This window comes from Cheilinus undulatus, linkage group 22 (assembly GCF_018320785.1).
Source record: "Cheilinus undulatus linkage group 22, ASM1832078v1, whole genome shotgun sequence".
Classification (NCBI taxonomy): domain Eukaryota; kingdom Metazoa; phylum Chordata; class Actinopteri; order Labriformes; family Labridae; genus Cheilinus; species Cheilinus undulatus.
Genome location: NC_054886.1, coordinates 9736853 through 9760806, shown reverse-complemented (window position 1 = coordinate 9760806; position 23954 = coordinate 9736853). Strand labels below are relative to the sequence as shown.

At 41.4% G+C, this 23954-nt stretch overlaps 1 protein-coding gene across 1 annotated transcript in view; it reads left to right on the top strand.

Moving 5' to 3' along the window:
* focad (focadhesin) overlaps positions 1-23954 on the top strand; it is a 44611-nt gene that overhangs the window by 13739 nt on the left and 6918 nt on the right. Inside the window, exons 6-32 of the mRNA XM_041779452.1 lie at positions 2037-2138; positions 2352-2565; positions 5251-5460; positions 5617-5704; positions 6065-6258; positions 6619-6879; positions 11063-11167; positions 11612-11713; positions 11809-11936; positions 12342-12468; positions 12547-12681; positions 12929-12979; positions 14908-14991; positions 15211-15349; positions 15432-15620; positions 15756-15877; positions 15956-16048; positions 16477-16565; positions 17845-17886; positions 17997-18105; positions 18402-18518; positions 21147-21385; positions 21473-21562; positions 21797-21944; positions 22028-22147; positions 22277-22399; positions 22487-22564. Coding sequence (XP_041635386.1) covers positions 2037-2138; positions 2352-2565; positions 5251-5460; positions 5617-5704; positions 6065-6258; positions 6619-6879; positions 11063-11167; positions 11612-11713; positions 11809-11936; positions 12342-12468; positions 12547-12681; positions 12929-12979; positions 14908-14991; positions 15211-15349; positions 15432-15620; positions 15756-15877; positions 15956-16048; positions 16477-16565; positions 17845-17886; positions 17997-18105; positions 18402-18518; positions 21147-21385; positions 21473-21562; positions 21797-21944; positions 22028-22147; positions 22277-22399; positions 22487-22564 — 3499 coding nt within the window. The remainder of the gene's footprint in view (positions 1-2036; positions 2139-2351; positions 2566-5250; positions 5461-5616; positions 5705-6064; positions 6259-6618; positions 6880-11062; positions 11168-11611; positions 11714-11808; positions 11937-12341; positions 12469-12546; positions 12682-12928; positions 12980-14907; positions 14992-15210; positions 15350-15431; positions 15621-15755; positions 15878-15955; positions 16049-16476; positions 16566-17844; positions 17887-17996; positions 18106-18401; positions 18519-21146; positions 21386-21472; positions 21563-21796; positions 21945-22027; positions 22148-22276; positions 22400-22486; positions 22565-23954) is intronic.

Sequence of the window (23954 nt, the reverse complement as noted above, 5' to 3'; positions counted from 1 at the left end):
TGCCACAGTTTGACCCCTTTTGACATGTCTTTTTGCCACTTTAACCCATTTTTTACCACTTTTTATCCATTTCTTTGTTTCTCTTCATAACTGTTCGATGCTTTTCCATTAAAGTTGCTATAGTTTCTTCTAAAATTAGCTCAAAAAGTAAGAAAATCTGTGCATGGCAGATTATTTCTTTGTTGTAACAATGCTACCTGTCAATAAATGTATCATTGGAAAGCCTGTTTATTTCCCTTTGAAACTGTGCCATATTTGTAAGGAACATGCATTTGTGGGATAAGCAGCAGAGCTGAGTATGTGAGTTATGCCAGTGAAGCATATGCCAAATCTTCTCTGCCAATGCCTTACAGCTTATTCTGCTGTTGCAGTTGACTTTTTTGTAGCGATTCAGCGATGAGTCCACATTCTGCCTGTGGCAGTTGGATCGTAGGGTCAAAGTGGGGAGATCACTATGCTGATTGCTCACTTATTGTAGGAAATCTCAAAGCACAGGGATATGAAGATGAGATTCTGCAACCAGTCGCAATCATATATCTCCAGTCTGACTGAACTCTGTCCTCCAAGATGACATCACTCGCCCCCACAGAGCGGGGTTTATCAGTCAGTATCTCCAGAATCTGGGAGTGGAGAGGATGGAATGGCCTGCCAGAAATCCTGACCTCAACCCCATTGAACATTTCTGGATCAGCTTGGCTGTGATATTGGTGCCAGAGTGACCAGCACATCCACACTGGCTGACTTGTGATACATGCTGGTTGAAGAATGGGACACCATCACACAGCAGCTTGTGACCAGACTGGTGACCGGCATGAGGAGGAAGTGCCAGGCTGTTGTGGCTGTGTATGCTTCTTCCCCACGCTACTGAGGCTCCTGTTTGTTAAATGAAGAAATTGTTAAATTGCTGTTATGTCGTGTTTCTTCAGACTTCAATCGTCCAATCCACCAAACACCAAACAACAGTCAATGGCAGAATAAGCTGTTTGGGAATGGCAACCCACATATTCAGCTCTGCTGCTCATCCCACAAATGCGTGTTCCTTACAAATGTGACAGGGAAATGAACAGGCTTTCCAACAGTTTAAGATTTATCGACGAGAAGCATTGTTACAACAAAAATAATAATCCTCCAAAAACACATTTACTTACTTTTTGTGCTAAGTTTATTTGATTTTCTGGCATCCTGATGGTCACCTGCAGACCTCACATGAAGCTGCAGACAGATCTTACCTTTACCCATCTGTCTGCCAGAGCTCAGATTCAGCTGTGAACTTGTAGTTGAACCTAAAGGAGGAAGATTCGCGCTCGTCTTCCTGCCTCTCTCTTTGTGTGGATGCTGAAGAGTTTGGACGCCCTGAAAGGCTGATGGATGGGGGCTGAATTGAAGCGGAGACGGCTACGTGGAACCTGAGGAGGGGGCAGAGATGGTCAGAAAGATTACAGCGTGAGGGGGGAAGAGGAGGAGGTCTGGATCTGGTTCTAGGCTGTTCCAGGATCCGACATGTTGTGTCAGTGAACTTCCTTCCTACTCTTAGATAGGTGATGATTGATTGAACTATGGGTAAATTGGACCTAATGGAGGGCTGAGTTGGTTAACTTTTGACCTGTCTGGTGCAGAGTCCTGACCATTCAGGGACTTCACCTTGGATTTGACCTCTGTGTTTTGTCTGAACTTAATGGGTTTCAAATTCAAGAAGGCTGGCTGTTGTTTACTCTCAAAGGAATGGACAAGTAGAGGTCAGAAATCCTCTGAAAGGTTTCTGTCAGGAACTCTTTTTAATTTTTACGAGAGGAAGTATGGTTTCATTTTAGTCGTCTTAGTTTTGGAGGGTAAATACATGAATATGCTTTTAAACATCAGCTATATCATGAACAAAAGATGTTGGAAATTAAAGTACAAAGATATCTGCTCCTACAGGATGATTTTTGATTACTCTGCTGACTCCTGGATCTAATCTGTGTCACCTGTATCAGATTAAAATCAGCCCCAGTTCTGTGGATACATCTGATTTAATCCCGATCTTTATTTTGAAACAGGAACAGCCCTCACCCGTTCATCACAGCGGTGGAGAACCGAGCGGACTGCTGGCCGGCTCTGCTTCTGGTGATTGATGATTTCATTCAGCGGGCTGCTGACAGGTTAGAGAGGCCCTGAACCCTCCGTCCAATCAGCTCCTCCCTCTTCACTGCATGCATTTTACAGCCATCTGCGAAGAGCACGGCGTGCCAAAAAAGTCATCACGCTGCTGTCAGATGTTATTATGCAGCGCTGATAAATCCCAGCATGTACAGTATGGATCCTCATCTTTATTCTGACACACTTTATTAATTGTGTTTTCATAAATCCTGCAGGAACGAACCGGCCTACGTCACCATGTTGGCTCCTTTCCTGAGGTATCTGTACTGTGAACCTCAGAGACAGCCTCAGCACGCCCTCCTCAGACACAGTCTCCTTAGGGTGCTCCTGCCCAAACCCCCAGGATCAGCCCCTGAGAACCAGAACCAGGACTCCTCTGTGTCTGACAGCCTGCTGCTCTGCCTATGTCAGCTGGTGCCACACATGCAGGTGATGCAGAAGTTGTCTGAAGCAGTCAATACCTGCTTAAAATTTGTAGTTGTGACAACACTATAGGAAAATTAAAAAATAAATAAAATTAGCCTTATATGGTGATCTTTAGGTCTGCGTTCTTTAATTTAAAGCATGACTGAGCCTTTAAAAGAGGAAATGAAATTCTCTGATTTGAAATTGGGAAACTATTTTGCACTGGCAGCTAAGCAGTAGCTCTATTGTCCTTCGACAGTTCAGGTTCAAATCCGACATCTGGCTTCTTTCCTGCATGCCATTCCCCAATCCCCCCCATATTTCCACCTTTTTTCCTGTCAAATAAAAGCACAAAAGGCCCCCAAACAAATCTTAGAAAATGTAGATAAACTTTTGCTGCTGCAGCCACACTCGGTCTGGTATGACCTGTGATTTATGGTGGACTAAGTTAGAAAACTTTTCATATAAATGCAGCTGCCAAATTTACAAACACATAAACCTAAACCTATGTTTGTACTGCAATTGCACAATTTCCTTACATGCTTACACTTCACAGTAGATCTTTAAATCATTACGGTGACAAATATGCAAGCTCACGATGCACATAAACAGCCCTAGTGTTCCCCCAGCTCTATTCACAGTGCTGTTTAAAGGCCATGATATTTATGCCACTATAACATTTTCTCGTCACTATGAATGCTACAGAGGCGTAAAGGGGGGCAAGTCACCTCCATGTTATATCGTACTTTAAAGATGTAAATGCCTCAAGGCATAATGATGGTGGAGTTATGTTACAGCACTCTCACAGAAATGCACTATGAAAATACCATTAAAGAAACAAAATAAGAAAGCACCATGGGACTTTGTGTAAAAAAGCATAACCCAGAAGTATCCAAAGTATGGACCAGGGGCGACCTGCAGTCCACGGTTTAGTTTTAATCATCCTGCATCAGTTTCTTAAATAAGATGTAATATGGCCTGTTTTGAAAGTAAACAGTCAAAATGATATTGATTTTGAAGAAAACAAAAGGATTGGCCAGCATGAATGGAGCTCATTTTCTCTGCTATCTGCTCCGTCTCGAGGTCAAAGGTGGAAAAATACAAATTTTTTTCTCAAGTGAAAGTACAGTTACTCTGGTTAAAATTTACTTAAGCAAAAGAAAGAAGTATTGGTCTATAAATTTACTCAAGTAAAAATAAAAATTATTTAAATAAAGTTTACTTTAAGTAATTAATAGATACTGGGGAGTTGTACAGTAAAATATGATCTTTCCATATTGGCAAGAACAACAAGCGATCAGATCTACAATCAGGTTGTTCAGGTGAAGTCACACCTCTAGATAACGTCCAACACACAGCAAATTGACAGTTAAGCTCATATAGAGTTAAAGTGAGCACTTTAGAAGAGTCTTTATTGCTCCATGCTGCATATAAGTAAACTAAATTTTTAAAGTCTAAAGTAATTACAGTCTGACAGAGCTGCAGTAACTCTTTAAAATCTGGTAAGGTGGGTCTCCTCTGGAAAGAACAAAATATTGAGTCAACCTCAATCATGGCAATGAACTACATGAAGTCACAGGTGGGGACTCTAAATTAGTTGATAACTTCACTCATGGTGCAGGAGTGTCTTACAACAAAAACAACAACAGTCCACCAGAAACATGAGCAAAAGAGCAGGGCAGAGCAGGCATCACTATACAACAGACAACATCGAAACACATTTAAAGACTCTGCCCAAGGGCATGATGGGAAACTCTGTCCACACGTCCCCTAGATTTAAAATGACAGTGGGTGGAGCTTGCATCAGTTGATGCTACAGAGTTAGAATTACATTTTAGGAGTTAAAATCAACTCTGAAATGTTTAACACTGAGATATCAAAACCCCAACTGTGTTCAACAGCTGTTTGGATTTGAAGTGTGTGCTGCTGTGTCGTCAACAGAGGTGGAAAAAGTACAAGAGTATTGTACTCAAGTAAACGCACAGTTGCTCTAGTTAAGACTTACGTTAATAGAAGTTAAAGTGCTGATTTAAAAATTTACTCAAAAACTACCCAAAATACTTTAATTACAATAATTTGAGTAAATGTAAGTATTCACTTTCCACCCCTGTAAATCATATCACTATAATCATATTTAAGCACCAACACTCTGATAAACTTTGCCAGCTTCCTGCAGTTTGCTCAGTAAATAAAGTTTATATAGCCTACCTTGACCTCTTAGTCTGCCTTTGACTCATTTAACTGGTCTAGTGTCACCCATTTGATCAACCATGCCTAGTGATTGGCATGTCAGTGTGTTTGCGCTTGTGGTCCATTGTTTATGCTAAAAATAGGTTAGTTCACAATGTCTGGGACAGAAGGATCATGAAGAATCTTTTCCCCCTTCAAGTCTCTGGCAGCTTTTTGCACTTTCACAAAACTTTCAAAATTTCCTGAGATTTATTTTGTAAAGATATTCTGGAGCACACTTGTTAAAGGGCTTCAGTGTGGAATATGTTTATTTGACTTTGGCGACTCCTAGAGGAGATGTCATGATCCCAAAAAATCCTCCCAGAAATATGAAATGACGGGAGAATTTTGAAAGTATTCTATGCTCTGCAGCCTTTCTAAAGTAAAACAGGTTCAGTTAGATTTTTTTAACAGAATGAGAACCATCTAGACTTCTACTCCTTGTTTAAAGTTATTAATTGACGTTGATGTCCTTTTCAGGTGGACAGTGTGGAGTCAATGTTGGAGCTCTGTGGATTCATCGATGCTCTCCTTCAGCGTCTCCTTTCATCCTCTCAGGAGCGCTGGCAGTCTGAGGGGGTCACTCTTCTTCTGCAGCTGCTCTGTGCCTGTCAGCTCTGCCTGAAGCTGAACGGAGACTGTCGGCATCTCCTCAGCTCGATTCATCAGCTAATATCTGCCTGCCAACAGGTTACACAGAAACATTTATCATCCAATAAGATTTGAGGATTGTTTTATTTTCATCTAAAACCTCGTTATTGATGAAAATATCTTCAACACTGCTGTATATTCCATCCACAGTCGCTGTGAATCATTACTCATACAGGGTCTTACTGTTATTTTCAGGAGCTGCCATTGGATGAGCTGCTGATGGGCGTGGCTTTGCTCCTGTTGGAGGCTCCTCCAGCTCAGCAGAGTAGTCTTCTCAGTCTGGGTAAGGATGACAGGAAATAAATGTTTGAATTTACATTCTATTAATCAGAAATTATTGTTGTTTTATATTAAAGTACAAGTTCTAATGTCCCAAACTTTCTGACAGTTAAACTAAGACTTGCCCCTCATGAGATGATTTTAAGCCCAAACTTAGGCCAGATTTTAAAGGTCAGATCGTGGTTAGTTCATGCTGTCAGAGATAAGTCAAACGGTCTAAGCCCTGTTTGTTCTGAACCGGCACCAATGAACCAAACCCACTTGACAGATAGACTAGTTTTTTTTATTTTTTTACCAAACTAAACAGCTCAGGTGTGAAAGCACTCTCAGTCTCATCCTGTTTTCCTCTCTTATCCCCGTTCAGCTCTGAGTCTAATCCCAGAGGAGTCAGAGCAGTGTCCCTGGTTGAGTCCGGTCCTGGTTCTCCCCATCCTGCAGCTACTCTCTTGCTTGAGCCTCACTGAAGCTCTCGCTGATCGACGGATCCACAACCTCAACCAGGAGCTGGGGCACAAGCTGCTTCAGAGAGTTAGTAGGGAGACGGAGAAACCTGGACAGGTAGACTTGTTTTTCTATTAGACCCGTGATAATTTTGGCTGCTTTAAAAATGGATTCATACTCTTTGAATGAAAATGTTCTTTAGTTGAAGTCAATCAGCAAAATTGTCTTTGTTTCCTCTTTCTTGTGGAAAAAAAAGATAGCCAACTAACATTTTTGGTCACAGTTTAACTTAATGAACTGAATACTGTCTTAAACTATATAAAAGTCACAATCGTAGCCTCTGGTTGTGAAAAAGAACCTAATCTAAAGTGACTTACATCATCTTTTTAAGTTTTAATCTAATCTTTGCATGTAGCGTGAAGCAGGTTGTTGCGATAACAGAAGAACTGTTGATTTATTTCCTCTTCCTCTTTTCAGTCTTCCCCATCGTTGCCCTTTCCTCTCACCTCCTGGTTCAGCGAGCTCAGTTTGGCTGTGTCTGTGCTACGTAAACTGGCAGGAGATACAGCGGCTGCAGCTGATTGGCTGTTGTCTGTCAGCTCTGCCTTGTCATCTGGTCAGCAGTGTCTCTCCTCCCTCAGTCTTATGGTGGTTCACGTCATCATCACGGGTCAGGATGACCTCTGCAAGCTGGCTCTGAATGCCGGCCAGGCCATCGCTGCTGCCAACCCCTGTCAGGTAGACTAATGCTTCACCTCCTCCACACCAGCCTCCTCCTTTATAGACTAAAGCGTCACTTCCTCCATCCCTGCCTCCTCTTTTATAAAGCTTCACCCCCTCCACCCCAGCCTCCTCCTTTATAGACCAAAGCTCCACCCCTCCACCCCAGCCTCCTCCTTTATAGACTAAAGCTCCACCCCTCCACCCCAGCCTCCTCCTTTATAGACTAAAGCTCCACCCCTCCACCCCAGCCTCCTCCTTTATAGAGTAAAGTTTCACCTCTTCCCCCTAGTCTCCTCCTTTAAAGATTAAAGCATCATCTCCTCCACCCCTGCCACCTCCTTTATATACACTATATTGCCAAAAGTATTCACTCACCCATCCAAATAATTGAAATCAGGTGTTCCAATCCCTTTCATGGCCACAGGTGTATAAAATCAAGCACCTACACATGAAGACTGTTTCTACAAACATTTGTGAAAGAATGGGTCGCTCTCAGGAGCTCAGTGAATTCCAGCCTGGTGTTGTGATAGGATGCCACCTGTGCAACAAGTCCAGTCATGAAATTTCCTTGCTCTGAAATATTCCACAGTCAACTGTCAGTGGTATTATGACAAAATAGAAGCGACTGGAAATGGCAGCAACTCAGTCACGAAGTGGTAGGCCACGTAAAATGAAGGAGCAGGGTCAGTGGATGCTGAGGCGCATAGTGCGCTGAGGTCGCCAACTTTCTGCAGAGTCAATCACTGCAGACCTCCAAACTTTATGTGGCCTTCAGATTAGCTCAAGAACAGTGCATAGAGAGCTTCATGGAATGGGTTTCCATGGCCGAGCAGCTATATCCAAGCCACACATCACCAAGTGCAATGCAAAGCATCGGATGCAGTGGTGTAAAGCACGCTGTCACTGGACTCTAGAGCAGTGGAGACGCGTTCTGCGGAGTGACGAATCGCACTTCTCCATCTGGCAATCTGATGGACGAGTCTGGGTTTGGCGGTTGCCAGGAGAATGGTATTTGTCTGACTGCATTGTGCCAAGTGTAAAGTTTGGTGGAGGGGGGATTATGGTGTGGGGTTGTTTTTCAGGAGCTGGGCCTGGCCCCTTAGTTCCAGTGAAAGGAACTCTGAATGCTTCAGCATACCAAGAGATTTTGGACAATTCCATGCTCCCAACTTTGTGAGAACAGTTTGGGAATGGCCCCTTCCTGTTCCAACATGACTGTGCACCAGTGCACAAAGCAAAGTCCATAAAGACATGGATGAGAGAGTTTGGTGTGGATGAACTTAACTGACCTGCACAGAGTCTTAACCTCAACCCGATAGAACACCTTTGGGATGAATTAGAGCGGAGACTGAGAGCCAGGCCTTCTCGTCCAACATCAGTGTGTGACCTCAGAAATGCTCTTCTAGAAGAATCAAAAATTCCCATAAACACACTCCTAAACCTTGTGGAAAGCCTTCCCAGAAGAGCTGAAGCTGTTATAGCTGCAAAGGGTGGACCGACGTCATATTAAACTCTATGGATTAAGAATGGGATGTCACTTAAGTTCATCTGCGAGTCAAGGCAGGTGAGGGAATACTTTTGGCAATATAGTGTACTTAAGCTTCACCTCCTCCACCCCAGCCTCTTTGATTCCAGTTAAATGTATCCAATAATTTGATCATGGCTTGATTAAAGCAAAAATATGCACATCTTACATAAAGGCAAAACATTTAGTTTTTTTATCTTTTTTTTTTCCTAATACTTGCTTGGTAGGACATTCGAATCAGTATGAACCAACTTTGTAAGATATTTGTTTACATTTTGTTGAAAGGATTAAAATAACAAGTTGTAAAGTTTGATTTGAACTTATATTTTGTGTACAAATTGAAGCTATTCCATCTTTATGATATCTGCATGTCCATTCTTAATGTCATCCTACCTCTTCTTGGCCTCTGTATTTTCTCCAGCTGAATAAAGGTGAGCAGTTTAACCCGTCAGACTTCCCTCTGACCCTTTGGGACTCTAAATGGAGTCACTCTCTACAGAAGATGATGTGAAATATCACACAGCGTTATAAGCTGCTCATTACTCGGCCTCGTTAGATGCCTCGCAGTATTCCCCCGCTGCTCTAATTGCTCCCACAGTGCCACTTTCTTCTCTCGTTTGATGTGTCTGTAGGAGGTTATTGGCATAGTTGAACTGGATAGATTTCCCTCATCACCATACCACATCTGCTTGTATTATAAAAAAAAAACCATCTTTAAGCGTCTTTGTTAGACGACATGAGGGTAAAGTGTTAATTATCATCCTCATAAAACAGCTCCTTTGACTTGTTTCATGACATTTTCCTGATTAAAGTTTGTGGTTTAGGGTCACTAAAGAAATTCTGAGATTCAACCTGAAAGAACAGAAACCTTTATTTCTTCTCTTGAGCTCAAGCAGGTGAAGTTGTTGCTAGGCAACATCCAAGGTGGCGGGCAGAAGGAAGTGTTTTATGCTAATTAAAGGCTGCAGAGCTGATGTCTGCATGCGCTCAAAGACTGAGGTATCTGGCCTGAACACAGAGGGAATGACAAAGAGTTAACCATAACCATAGGTCGTCCTTCAGTAATATAAGCATTCAGAACCTTTACAACTACTCTGTAAATTTAGCTCAGGTTCCTCCCATTTCTCTGGATCTTTGCTTAGATGTTTCTGCACCTTGATTGGAGTCCACCTGTAGTAAATTAAACTGATTGGACATGATTTGGAAAGGCACATGCCTTTCTCTAGAAGGCCTCACAGCTGGCGATGCATATCAGAGCAAAAACCTAGCCATGAGGTTAAAGGAGCTGCCTGCAGAGCTCAGAGACAGAATTGTTGGCAGGCACTGATCTGGGGAATGCTACAGAAACATTTCAGCTGCACCAAAGATTCCCAAGAGCACAGTGGCCTTTGCATTTGGAACAAGTTTGGCACAACCAGGATTCTTCCAAGAGCTGGTCGACCGGCCAACCCAAGTAGTTGGGGGGAGAAGGGACTCTTTTCTCGATGGACTCTCAGAAGGTGAAAAACAAAGTTTTCTGGTCTGATGAAACCAAGATTTAACTGTTTGGCCTCAATTCTAAACATTATGCATGGAAGAAACCAGACACTGCTATTCACCTGCCCAATACCATCCCAACAGTGAAGCATGGTGGTGGCAGCATCATGCTGTGGGGGCGTTTTTCAGCAGCAAGGACTCGGAGCTTTGCGATATCCTCAATGAAAATCTGTTCCAGGACCTCAGACTGGGCTGAAGGTTCGCCTTCCAGCATGATGATGACCCTAAGACCACAACAAGACAACACAGAAGTGGATTAGGGACAACTCTGTGAATGTCCTAGAGGGGCCTATCCAGAACCCTAACCAACATCTCTTGAAAGATCTGAAACTGGCTGTCCACCAATGGTCCCCATCCAGCCTGACTGAGCTTGAGAGAATTTGGAAAGAAGAATGGGAGAAAACCCCTCAATCCAGGCTATAATTGCTGCCAAAGGAGCTTCAACTAAGTACTGAGTAAAAGGTCTAAAGCTCATGTCAATGTGATATTTCAGATTATTTTTATGTATATTTATAAACATTTCTAAAATTCTGTTTTCACTTTGTCATGATGGGGTACTGAGTGTAGATTAATGAGAGGAAAAAATGTATTTAAATGACTGTAGCATCAGACTGTACATATCAAAGGTCACATATTATGCAAAATACACTTTGTCAGGCTTTTCTAACAAAAATACGTGCCCCTGGCCTGTCCAAAATCCCCCCAAGAGTCAGAAAAATCCAACCCCCCCCACCTTACAACAAATGTGTGATGAAACAAGCCATTCTCAGAGTTTCCCCCCATGATGTCATGTGGGGAGTTAGCACCGCCTGCAGGTTTGGTTGACTGTCCCCGCTTGGAAGAAAACCCTGCCCTCCCCTCCTGATCAGATCAGGAGAGCCACATCCATTTCCTGAGAGTGGCTGAAACAGAGGGGGTTTTTAGACGTGCAAAAATCCAGTACTGGAGTGTTTGTTTGTTTTTTTTTAGCAACAAACTTCCCAGGCATGTTTTGGGGACCTCTGAGACCAATATTACTTTGTCTTAAAAGGTAAAATTATGAGCTTTAACAATGATGATAGTAGAGGGGGTCTGACTAATGGACTGTAATTACTGATCACTGATTGATTTCTACCAAATTCACCTTTGTGTCTTCAGGTTCCCTCCCTTCTTCCTGTCCTGATGTTCAAACTGGGAAAAGAGAAAAACCCAGATGTGGCTCACGCTGTGCTGAACTGTCTGCCAAACCTTGGGACGCATAAGGTACCAAGGTTATCTTCAATTCCACATCTTTTAAACCATACAACATGATTTCACTGATCAAAATATGTTAAAAAATTGCAGAAAGTGTTTCATAAGACAGCGTGTCAGAAACAAATGAATCTGGTAATGTTTTAGTACCAAACACTGACAATGTTTTAAGCAGTGGTCTAAATTTTGGTCATAAAATCCAAGAAATTACTATCAAAGTATCACAGTTTAAAATCCTGGCATCTTGTCGTCCTTTCAGGGTACTGAGTATCAACAGTTGACATCTCATGATGGGATTTACAAACTTAAAGTCACTTCTTTGACGTGTTCACCTCCATTTTTTTAAGTCAAGTGCAATATGTAGTAATATACAGAATAAAGGAAAACGGAGAGTATACAGGACATTTCAGCTGATTTTCACAAATCATGTTAATGCTGTGTGCTTTGTTGTTGCAGCTCTGTGTCCCCATGGTGCTGCAGACCCTCCACATGCTTGCCAGCGCCCCCAAGCTGAGAGCAGTGGCAATGCGCCTCATGACTGCTCTATGGAAGAAACAGGTCTGAAATAGACAAATCAAAAAGACTGATTTATTCATCAGAATTTTCTGTTGCCTCTTTCTTCTACCTTTGACTTTTTGTTTTTCTCCTGCCAGGATCGAGTTTACCCAGACCTGCAGCGTCTGCTGGGCCAGCAGGACAGTCGGGTGGTGGTGGGGAGGGACGCTCAGTGGGAGCAGATCCTGGCCAGAGCCGCCTGCATCAGAGACATCTGCAGAGAGAGGTCAGAACAACACAGTGGGGGCTCAGAGTCACTAAAGTGCAACTTCACTAAAAGAGACCGCAAATGAATGAATGAAAATGGAAAAAATAAATCTTTGGTGATTTTAATCAACCCTGTTTTAAGGACACAACCCCATTTCCAAAAACACTGGGGCACTGTGCAAAATGCTTGTTTTACCATTTCTTAAAAAATGTTAGCTCAGTTTAAATTTGATGGCAGCAGCACATCTCCAAAAAAGTAGGGACAGGGCAACAAAAGGCTAGAAAAGTGAGTTGTTTTACTTGCAGAACAACAGAGTTGCATGACAGTTTGTGCTTTTTTGTGACTTTGATGTTGTAAATAGTTCATTTAGGATCAGTTGTCATGTATATTTGTCATTAAGTTCCCCTTATATGTGTATTTAAGGCCATACCAGCATGGTGGAGACATGCTAGCAGCCATTAAACTCACCCTGAACCAGTGCACCAAACCAGACATGGAAACCCCGGCCGCTCTGGCTCTGCAGGGACTTCAGGAGCTGTGCAGGGCCGAGGTCTTTCTCTCTTATACTTGTTGACACACATTTTGTGAAGAAACACAAACCTAGGGTTTAATAAGGCTTGTTCTGTAGGTGGTGGACATCGTCTCCACGTGGAGGAGTCTTGGTCCGGAGCTGAGCTGTGACTCTCGTCCTCTGATGGTCAAAGCCACTGCCGAGCTTCTGGCTCTGGTTCCTAAACTCATTGTTAAGTCAGAGCAGTATGAGGTAACGGAGAGCTTTATATCTAGTGATGTTCTATAGCTAACTATCCAGTCAGCTGTAAAATATGTGGGGTAAATACAAAGACATTAAAGCTTCGAACATGCAGGCAGTGAAAATTCTGCAAATCATGCATCAGTAAATGTCAGGATTCATTAACTGATCAGTCTTTGACCTCACAGCCTGTTTACAGTTGCATTTTTAAACTGTATAAACTTACTGTTGCTTTAAAATTCTTTTTTGTTGTTTCTAGAAACTAAAGGAGGAGGTGGTCAGCTTTCTCTGGAACTATGCTGTAAGCAAGGTCAGTGAACTTGAAATATCTAAAACCCAGAGAATGAGCCCTACCCATTTCTGATTTATTGATAATGTTAATGCACATGTGTTGGATCAGTGGCATTGGTGCTAGCATCCTGGTTCACAGTTGCCTTATTCTGAAGCTGAAAAGGGTATCAAACTATTACTGGGTTCTGACGATCGAATTATTTCTTTGTGCTTCTTTTATGCCCATTTCACCATGTTTCCATCCATTTGGGACTTAATTTTTCCACTTTTAATATATTTATGCCATTTCTTTTTACAACTTCTATACCATTTTTGCCCTTTCACCTATTTTTACCACCTTTTTTGTCACTTGTGGACCTTTTTTGCCACTTTTAACTCAGTTTTGCCACTCGTCCCCCTTTTTGCCATTGTCTGCAACTTTTGCCATACTTTGCCAAATTTCACCCGTTTTTGCCACTTCTTTTTGCCGTTTAAACACCATTTTTTGACATTTTTTTCCACATTTAAAAATTTGTTGCCCTATTTACCTCTCGTGGCCCATGCTTGCGACTTATTTTTGCCATTTAAGTCAATTTTGCCACTTTTTGTCCACTCTTTGCCACTTTTGTCCCATTTTTGCTGTTTTTTTCCTTTCTTCACACATTTTTATGCCATTTTTGCGACTTTTAACATATTTTTAGCACTTTTCCCCCTTTATTTGCCACTTTTTGTAAATTTTTGCCAATTCTTTTTGTCTCTCTTTACCCATATTTATGTGCTTCTTGCCTTTTTAAATATATTTTTGTCATTTTTCTTCATTTTTTCATTCTTCACCCATTTTTTCCCACTTTGTTTTGACACCTTTAACCATTTTTCCCTTTTGACCCATTTTTGTCACTTGCATCCCATTTTTGCCACTTTTTACCCCTTTTTTTTTTTACCACTTGTCTTTGCCACTCTTAACCCATTTTTACCACTTTTTCCCCTTTGTCACTTTTTGTCAATTTTGCCAATTCTTTTTGTCTCTCTTAACCCATATTGATGTTCTTTTTTTCAATTTCTAACATATTTTTGTCATTTTTACTTGTTTTTCCACTCTTCACCCATTTTTGCCACTTTATTTTGACACTTTAAACGATTTTTCCCCCTTTTGATCCATTTTTGCCTCTTGAGACCCATTTTTTTGCCATTTTTAGCTGATTTTTGCAACTGCTCTTTGCCACTCTCAACCCTTTTTTACCACTTTTTCCCATTTCTTTGCCACTTTTAATCCATGGTTGGAACTTTTTGCCTTGTTTTTTTTTTTTTTTTACTTTATGCCATATTGAACCCATTTTTACCATTTTTTGCAATAGTTTTGCTTCATTTCACCAATTTTTGCAACATTTGGATAATTTTTACCATTCTTTGCTACCCTTTCTTCTTTTTTGCCCTTTTTGCCATGTTAAACCCATTTTTGACATAATTTTTAAACTCATTGCCACATTGGAACCAATTTTGTCTTTTTCCTGGCCATTTGTGTCTTATTTTTTACCACCTGTGACCTATTTTTGCCACCGTCCCCCCGTTCACCAATTTTTGACCATTTTGTCACGTCTTTATGTCACTTTTCAATTTTTTTCAGCTTTTATTATTATTAATAATAATATCTTGAATTTATATAGCGCCTTTCAAGAAACCCAAGGACACTTTACAGGAACACATATACATGGACAAACTATGTGAGGGGTAGGATGAGTGTGAGGGGTGGTTTAGTGAAGACTGTAGGCTGTGGTGAACAGCCCATTTTTGCCACTTTTATTTTTTTATTGGTTACCTAATATGAAGAAAAAAAGAAGAGATAACCATAAAAATATGGCCAAATGGCTTTCATTGGGTTGTTCTTTTTCACAGCGATCATCTGATTAAGACAGTTGTGCCCAAAATTAATGTTAGATTGAAAACATCTGTCTGTGTTTGCTGAAACAGGATCCAGATGTGGCCAGCTGTGGGTACAAAGCTTTGGCTGAGTTTTCTGAAGACGTCCACACCATAAATCTCCTTCCTGAGGCGGTAGGAGACCCCATAACCTTCAATTGATGTGATTATAGATTATTGGTTGTAGGATCATTGGAACATTAAAGTAGACCTAAAATAGAACCTAGTGGTACACAACAGGCATATAGAAGAGGAGTTACCTACAGGTTCTGTCTAACCTCATAGTGGATCTCTGGCCGGACCAGGTTGGTGGTCACTGCTTTAGCAGGAACTTCGTGTTTGTCCACTCTGTAGGCCAGACCAGCTTTAAAGCTCCCTGACAGTGATGAGGATGAACAAGAGAAAAATGAAGACGAGGAAGAGAAGGATCTTTCTGTTCCAGGCTCATCATATGTGAAGCTGATGGCTCTGACTCCTGTGTCTGTTCTACCAGGTAAAAATCGCTCCTGTTCTCCTCTCTAACATCTTTATAACATTGATATCACACTTCAGCCAGTCTCTCTTCTCCTCCTCAGCCTTTGAGCTCTTCCTCACTTCGCTGGTGAAGCAGGAGATGAGTAAGATGCCTCGGGGGGTTTATTTCTCTGCTCTGAGGGGGGGAAACCTGCGCTCTGATCAGGGGAAAACAGTGGCGGGGATCCCAGCCTTCATGCTGAAAACCTATGAGAAGAACAAACAGCCGGGGCTGAAGCCGGGACTGGCAGGTGAAACTGATCATAACTTCCCTAATACCTTTTTCATACTTGGAGAGTGGGGGAATTCAAGTATTTGCTTTCAAACTGAGTCAGTAAAAATGAGTCGAAACTGTCTTTAAAGTACAAAGTGTGTCTGTGTTGTAGCTGGGCTGCTGCTCTGTTATGAACTCCCTGTGCAGACGGATCGTGAAGGCAGACCCATCGATCGTTTCCTCGTCAGCCGGAGTCGCAGCTACCAGCAGACGCTGTCAGCTCTGATTCATGAGGTAGGAACCTGCTCCTCCTCCTCCATCTCTACTCTTTGTTTTAGAAATTAAAATTTTTGCTGGTTTGTATTTATTTAGGTGAACATCCAGCCATCTGAGTGGCACCGCGCCCTCCTCCTGCCTCAGGCCTGGAGAGGGTTCATGAGCCGAGCTTTTCACGCCATCCTGCAGGTCTGTGCTTCTGTGAACTAATGGTTTGATTACAAATTTAGTCATTGAATCAATTTTATATTTCCTACTTAAAGAGAAAGACAAATTAGTCTCTGTTCAGTACAACTGATTGAAGAATTTCAATGAAAATATAGCATTTAGCTGTTTCAGTCTCCCATGGAGCTCAAAAGAATAAACAAAACTGATTAATGCTTTCAGAAAATATGTAAGAATAAGGCACATTTGGTTAAGTCTTTCACAGAGTTTTTGGTGTTTTCTTTACTCTCAAAGGACAAAAAAATCAACACAGTAGCTAGCAAAGAGTTCTTAAAACAGCCAGTTAACCCTAGAAAATAGATAAAAAATAGGACCAAAACAAAAAAAAAAATACCTGTACCAGTATTTTTCTCGATCATGTTTTTTCTGTGGTCTATCTTTTGTGTCTGCAGGGTCGTCGTGCAGATTTGGAGATGCAGCAGAAACAAGGAAAAGAGGATCCACAGGAGCTTCAGTACAAACAGCACTGTGCCTGGCTGTGGTGAGAAACAACAACAGTTTAAGATGCATACATGCATGAATCAGAAAATATTTCCAGCTTTCATGAGATGAAACAGACAGTTCATGGTTGGTCTTTTCCCCAAGTAAAGGAGTTCAAGTATCTGAGGTTTTTTTTTTCATGAGTAAGGGTAGAAGAGATTGAAATTGAATGGTGGATTGGTGCAGCATCAGTAGTATTGCAGGCGTTGTATCAGGCCATCGCTATGAAGAGGGAGCTGAACTGGAAGACAAAGCCTCAGATTTACTATTCAGTCTTCGTTCCAGTACTCTCTGTGGATATTGATTGAAAGAAAAAGATCATGGGTGATCTTCTACACGGGTGATGGAGTTTAGGAATGACAAAAATTGGTAAGAATCAGAAATGAAGGCAAAAAGCAGCAAAAATGCTAAAAAAGAGCTGTGGCATAACAGGGTAAAAATTGGCAGAAAAGTGGCAAAAAAGGGCATACAATGTCATAAATGAGGAGAAAATGGAAAAAAGGGCAATAAGTGGCAAGAATTGATTTAAAGTGCAAAAAAGTAACAAATACAGTGAAAAAAAAAGAATAAAAAGGTGCTAAAAAGAGCTAGCAAAAGGGAGTGGCAAAAATGTAGCAAAAATGGGCAAAAAGCTACAAGTTTAGATCGAAAATGGGAAGAATACTGGAAAAAAATACAAAAATAGTCAGAAAAGGGCAAAAATGGGTTCATGGCGGAACAAAAGAGGCAAACAAGGACAGAAAGCAGCAAAAAATGAGAAAAGAATAATTGTCAAAAGTGGATTGAAGAAGTGGTTAATTAAATGAAACAAAATGAAACAACCAATCATTAACATGAGACTTCTCATCATCACCATCAGCTGTCTTTACCAAAAAAAAAAAGATCGAAGTACCAAGTGTTTAGTCGCTCACAAAGATCTGGGAGTAGAACTCTCAGAAGTGCCCATGGCTGTGCTGAGGTGGCAGTAACTTTAACTGTGGGGCCTGTCCAAGTACAAGTCTGTGTATTCCTCATTAAAAACTCAACTTTGAAGCATCTGATGCCATGCAACCCTAACACCTGCTTTAACTTTCATTAATCACCTTTAAAAACAAAGACACAGCCATGCAGAAGCAGACTAGTGGTAGATAAATCAGTCCCAGATTAAAGGAGAGTGGGTGTGATACCTATCGACTTGTCCTTTTATTCATACATCACAGCACAAGTAGAAGTAGAGTGCTCCATACTGAAAAGTTTTATTTCATCTTTTTCTCCTGATCTCTGTTTTTCCTCGCTCTCAGGGCCAGAGATCAGCTGACAGACGTCATCAAAGCTGCTACAAAGTGAGTCTGCCTCCTGTGATCTCTGCAGGAAACCAAACCGTGAGATTCAGCTGTAAATATGGAGGTCAGAGTGTGGGTCCTAACAGTGACGTGTTGTTTGTGTTAATCAGAGACAGTCCTGTCGTTCAGGGAAACTCCATCCTGGCTCTGAGCGGCCTCGCTGCCGTCCTCGCTAAATATGAGAGCAACCTTCCCGCTGATGGAGACGGAGGCCTCGGGGTGAGACAGCTGACAGTGATAACACAGTTATATAGGCAGTTTGCAGATGTTACTGGGATTTCTGTATAGAGAAGCGCTATCAAAATACCAAAAGTTTTGTGCTGTTTACTGACTTAACTATCCTCTCTTCTCATTGATTCCTAACTGTTGTTCTTAACTGGAAACAACCTTTTTAACTTAAATTCATAGAATATATATATGTGATCTGGTTGTGCAGAGATTTGTAGTAAAAGGAGGTAATATGCTGTGAATTAAAGGTGTTTCATAAAGACTGTTTTACTGTTTCCTCCCTTCAGGCTGGACCAGAGTTTGTCCCCACATCCAGCTGGTTGTCCATCCTCCTCAACACTCTGCTCAGCATCAGCAGCAGCAGCTACAAACCAGCAGGACAGGTTTTCCCATGGTTTCTACACGTGAGTTTCAGCTTTTAAATTTAAGTTTTTGGTATTCTAAAATGTTTCCTACACCATCTAGTGCAGTGGTCCTCAAACTGGTGGGTCGGGACCCAGAAGCTCTTTCCAGTGGTTTGGGAATGTGTGCCAGGAAAGAAATGAGGCAGAAATTCTCTATACAGAAGCCCTAAGTAGACACAGGGTATATTTATACATGTATTTTTTGGGTTTTCCTTTGATTATGAGTGAATTCCAGTATTTGTTTCTTCTTTTCTTCGGACAACACGTCTTGTTTTTCCAAGATATCAAAGAAATTCTTCAGGAAATTACAAAATGTCTATGCTGTCTTGGAAAAATTGAGTAAAATAGAACGTATGCATGTGTTTTCTTCTGTTTATTTTGTCTCGTCTCTTTATTCACTATGTTTTTTCCATTTAGGATCCAAAGATTTCTTCAATACATTTGAGTTGTTGAGTATTTTCAAAAACCTGGGTTGCAATTTTCTTACGGTGGTTGTGGTGGGTCCTGATGTTTATCCAGTTGAGAAGCACTGATCTAGTGTACTATTTATTTTCCCTAGAGGTTTGACAGGAAATAACTCTGCATGTGTGTCACATTAAAAGGAAAGGTAATGCTCTATATTTTCGGCTGTATTTGTATTAATGATTCCTTAAAGACCTGTTTGGAGCAGTGTTTCCAGCAGTTCTGATGTGGCATCTCAAAATAGCTCACTATTTTACAGGGAGAACCTCGTAAAGGCTACGCTCACTCTGCAGGCCTGAATGCTTTATTCTGATCTTTTCTCTGATCTGATTTTTCTGTTTACCTGTTCACATTGCAGTCGACTTCCTAAAGATCCGATACACATCTAATTTAGAGCTACATGCGAAAGTGGCCTGAATCTAATTAAAAAAGATCAGATTCAGAGTGGCTTGCGCTGTTCACACTGTCAGAAAAAAGTCAGATACGAGTCACATGTGAGCAAAAAAAATCAGATTCAGGTCACTTTTAACTGTGAACATAGCCTTAGTCACTTAGTTGAGCTGGATTATAACAACTTGCTTTGCATAGCATGCAGTAGTGCTGCTTGGTTAAAAATTGCGTTCACGATTATATATTTATTTTGCATCAAAAGCATGTGACAAAGAGAATGGAAAAGTTGTGCTCTTTCTCTTTAACTTGGCACAGCACAGAGAAACATGAGCTTGTGCAAATGACTAAAATGTTTGAAAGCCTCTGGTCAGGATGAATGGAACCAGTAGTTTCCTTCAGTTTTTCAAGGAGTAAAAGAGCCACAAAACCATCATTACTGCTTTTGTTAGAGACCATTTTGCCTACGACAGCAGTTTTTGCAGGGAATATGAAATTAAATGCACCAGCCAAGTTGGTGAGCATGACATTGTAATGCACGTTTTGTGAAAAGGCTATTGGTCATGAGTGCCATGGAGGACCACCCTGCAAACTTGCTGTTTGATTAGTAGGATCAGTCTAAATAACAGGTATGTTCAAGTATTGGAGAGACTTAGCCTTCTTAATTAAAAAAGAAAAAGTAAATATCGGTATTGGTATTGGTTTGCCATATCAGATGGTGACAAAAATCAAACATCATCTATCCTTAGACTAAGCAAGCTCAATGTGGCATGTGGCACAGATATGGTTTAGTCTCCATTATCTTATTTTTTATAGTCATGGGAAGCAAGAATTGTTACTGAAATTGAAATTTGATGAAGTCGCATCATTTTGAAAAAAATAACCAAAAATAGTTTGTTGTGCTCTGGTTAGGATTTTTCTGATACTCTGTGTTTAAAATACTGTGAAGCAACGGTTCTCAACTGGTGGGTCGCGACCCAAAAGTGGGATGCGAAACCATTTTTAGTGAGATGATTGGCCTGAAGAAAGAAAAGTGGAAAAAAAAAATCTATGATGGGCTTTTATTTTGAAGGATATGTCTCCATCCTTTTTCCATTTTATCTTTTGGTCCATTTCGAGAAAAACTGCCACATTTTAATGAAAAACATTTGGTTATGATTGCAAAATGTAAGAAATTCAGGTCGTGAGTCGTTGTTAAGGAGATATTGGTGGGTCCTGATGTTAGACCAGTTGAGTACCACTGCTGTGAAGGATCTAAACCAACCAATTCAAGCGCCAGAGTCCCACTGGACTCCATCAAAATGACAAATGGATGCAGCTGTAACCAGAAACTTGTAATCTGTGATGTTAAATTCCTGTTTTTGTCAGTAGAGTTTGTTGTCTTCATAAAGAGTGACTTAGCAGTTGTGTCTGACTAGATAAAATCCCTTTCCTCTACAACAAAAAGCTCCCTCTCTGCAGGAATCTTTTTTGTAATGGTGCCAAACAAGTATAACAATGTGAGCCTGTCATTGAGTTTTAGTGGTTCAGCTGGAGCAGATGCACAAAGCAGCTAGAGCCAATAAGAAGACTTGGGTGTCCAGTTTTAAAAACATTGATATTACCCCTAATTAAGAGATGGTTATGATAACTTTAGGGAAATGGACCTTGAATTCCTGCAGATGTCACTGTTCCCCAGCTTGTAGGAAGCCAGTATTAACTTGTTAACACAGAACAGCATCACCTCCTCTGTTTATGAGGTCAGTTCTCTCTGACACTCCTGGTCATATTTCCAATCAGCGCTCATACTCTGGTGAGAACACGGCGAGTGCCATCGCTCGCTCCTGTGCCAGCCTTGCCTTATCCCTGCTCGTCCCAGTCCTGGTGATGTGGCAGAAGGAAGCCTTAGTCCAGGTCCTGTCAGCGCTGAGGTCCAGTCTGCCGGGCTCTCCAAACGCTGATGACTCCCAGGCTGTCCAGTTCCACTCAGGCCTTGCTCTCGGCATGGTGCTGTCCAGTCTGCACCACCAGCGCCTCAGGTAGAACGTGTATCTGTAGGTTAAGGGTTATAAACACTCTTTCAGACATATAACATGCCTCCTCTAATTTCCCTGTCTCCTATCCAGTGACGTCTCCATTGAGAAGGACGCTGATCTCCTTCTCAGCTCTCTGGAAGCTTTGGAAAGCTGCTCCTTCAACCCAAACCTGGAGTACAAGTCAGTGCTGAGTCTATATACACCAAACCTAGATGTAAACAGTTTAGTAAATGTGACATTATGCTCTTTAAGTTTTAGTTGTTACAGAGAGGAAAGTGAAAACAAATGCCCATATTTGCCTTTTGCTCTGTCCATAGTTTACTTTGACACTTGGTACTTTGACATTTTCTTCCCAAATCTCCTTCAGGGGATCCATAGAGTAAGAAAGGTTGTAATTATCTTTCTCTTCCTCAGTATGGGCTGTGTACTGGGTCTGGCTCTAGTCCTCTCAGCTCTCTGCAGCAGCGGACACAGCGACCAACATGTCCACGTCACACAAACACTGGAGAAACTTCTGACCAGCCTGCAGGAAAGTGGCGGGCAGGGCCGCATGCTGCAGGAGGTACTAAACGCAGACAGATCATGATCTTTAACCATGATGCAGTTTGTAGAACTTTCCCAGTACTTTGTCTCCTTCCTGTGCAGGTTTTGGCATACTCTGTGGCCTGTGTCTGTGTCTCAGCCTTCAGTGGCGGTCTCATCGGCGCTGAAAAGGCAGAGGAGGTCATGAACACCTTGCGCTCTCTAACTGAGGAGAGCCAGCAGGTCAGACTCCTATCAGCCTTTGTTGGAGTTGGTTGCATGTTTCTACAAATAAAAATTACTAATCTTTGGTGGTTTAACTAGAGTTTGAGGCCTTTTCTGTTGTCTAATCTCAGTCTTGTTTTTGTCTAGACTCCTGGTTTCTCTCTGGCTCTGGGTTTGGTTGTCCACGGCCTCTCTGTGTGTGGTCATGGTAAAGCTGAAGACATCTATCCTCGTCTGCTCGCTGCCTGGATCAAGATCTTACTGGCAGAGGTAGCACATATGCATCCTTTAAAAAAAGCATCATTTTCAACTTAGATGTCTGTTCCTTTCACTGAAACAGTTGTATTTATCTTTCAGGGCTGTCCTACAATGCAGCGTCTGGCTGCTGTGAACGGTCTGGTAGCTTTAGTCGGGTCAGAGACTTACCTTATCCAGGTGAGATATGTCATCATTGGCTCATCAGTCAGTGGTTTGATAAGTCTTGCATTTTGTTTGTTTGTTTCCTGGGTTAAGCAGGCAGTGTGTTATCAGCACAGAAGTTAGAGCATTTTGTAAAATCCTAAAAATATGTTTAGCACAGGTTATTAACCTTTGCACACTTCCTAAAATCGCTTCCCAAATATCACTTGAAATTGTCACTCCCAAATCCATCTCCTGACTAGTTTAGATGGCTCTAGAAGTGCCTGAACAGAGATTGTGAATGGTATAAATCCCTCTCTTCAGTGATGAGGCTCCAAAAAATCTAAATGAAAAATTAGAAAGAGCAGGAAAAACTGGAAACAAACTGCAGAAAAAAATGTCAAGCTTGATGGTACCTAAAAGAACTTCCTTTGAGGAAAGCTTTTCAACTAGTTGTTAAAAAGGATAAAAACAGAATATTTTCAAGCCCCTGAAATATTTTATACCCAGACAGAGAAGATACTGTCCAGTAAAGATGGGGGAGAATATAACTGGCCTCTAGTTGAGCCCTAAAAAGTGTCTAAATTTGTCCCAGATTTTAAGACAAGAGTTTAAAATCACTTTTTGGTGTAGGTAGAGACAGAGGAGAGAAGAGGTGTGTGTAAGTCTTTTAATGCTGCTGAATTAGAAGAATTGCCTCTACTAACTACGACAGGGGAGCTTAAATGTCCTCATGTCAAACCCACTTGTAGAGTTTTAATATTTGTTGCCCTGCACAGTAAGTTTGGCAATGCCATTTCACCCAGGCCCTAGAGCAGGGGTCATCAACTACATTTGTACAAGGGCTAGCATTGTCTTGGAAGATCTTTGGGGGGCCAGACTTCACAAAAACAAAAACATTTAAAAACATTTATGGTCCAGTTAACATATTAATCCCCAATTGCCTGAACTGCAACTGCCACTGGGGGGTGACTGCGATATTTTGGCTGCATTCTTCACCGGGTTTGATGCTGAAAGGCTGTGTTGTGATTGGTGGGAAAAATGGGTAGGAAACCACTCTATTGTTGTGGCTCTCTGGCAGGAAAAATTGACATCTAAAAGTGCCCGAAGTGGAAAGTTAATGTGGAAAAGGGCAGCTTTAATCAAGAACAGACTAATGAGTATGTGTTAATCATGTTTCATATTCACTAAAAATGACTGACAGATGAATCGCTATAAAAAGGATCAAACATTAAGTCAATGTTTTAAAGTCCATAGGGATTTTTTAAGTGACATACCCCAAATACCACTTTATATTTTCCCCAAACCTGATGTGGCCCCCGGGCCGCCAGTTGATGATCACTGAGTTTTCTTGTTCAAAACAGCATCCAGAATAAAACCATCAGCCTTAGGAGAGTGGAATAAAGATTGGTGTGTCTCGAAATAA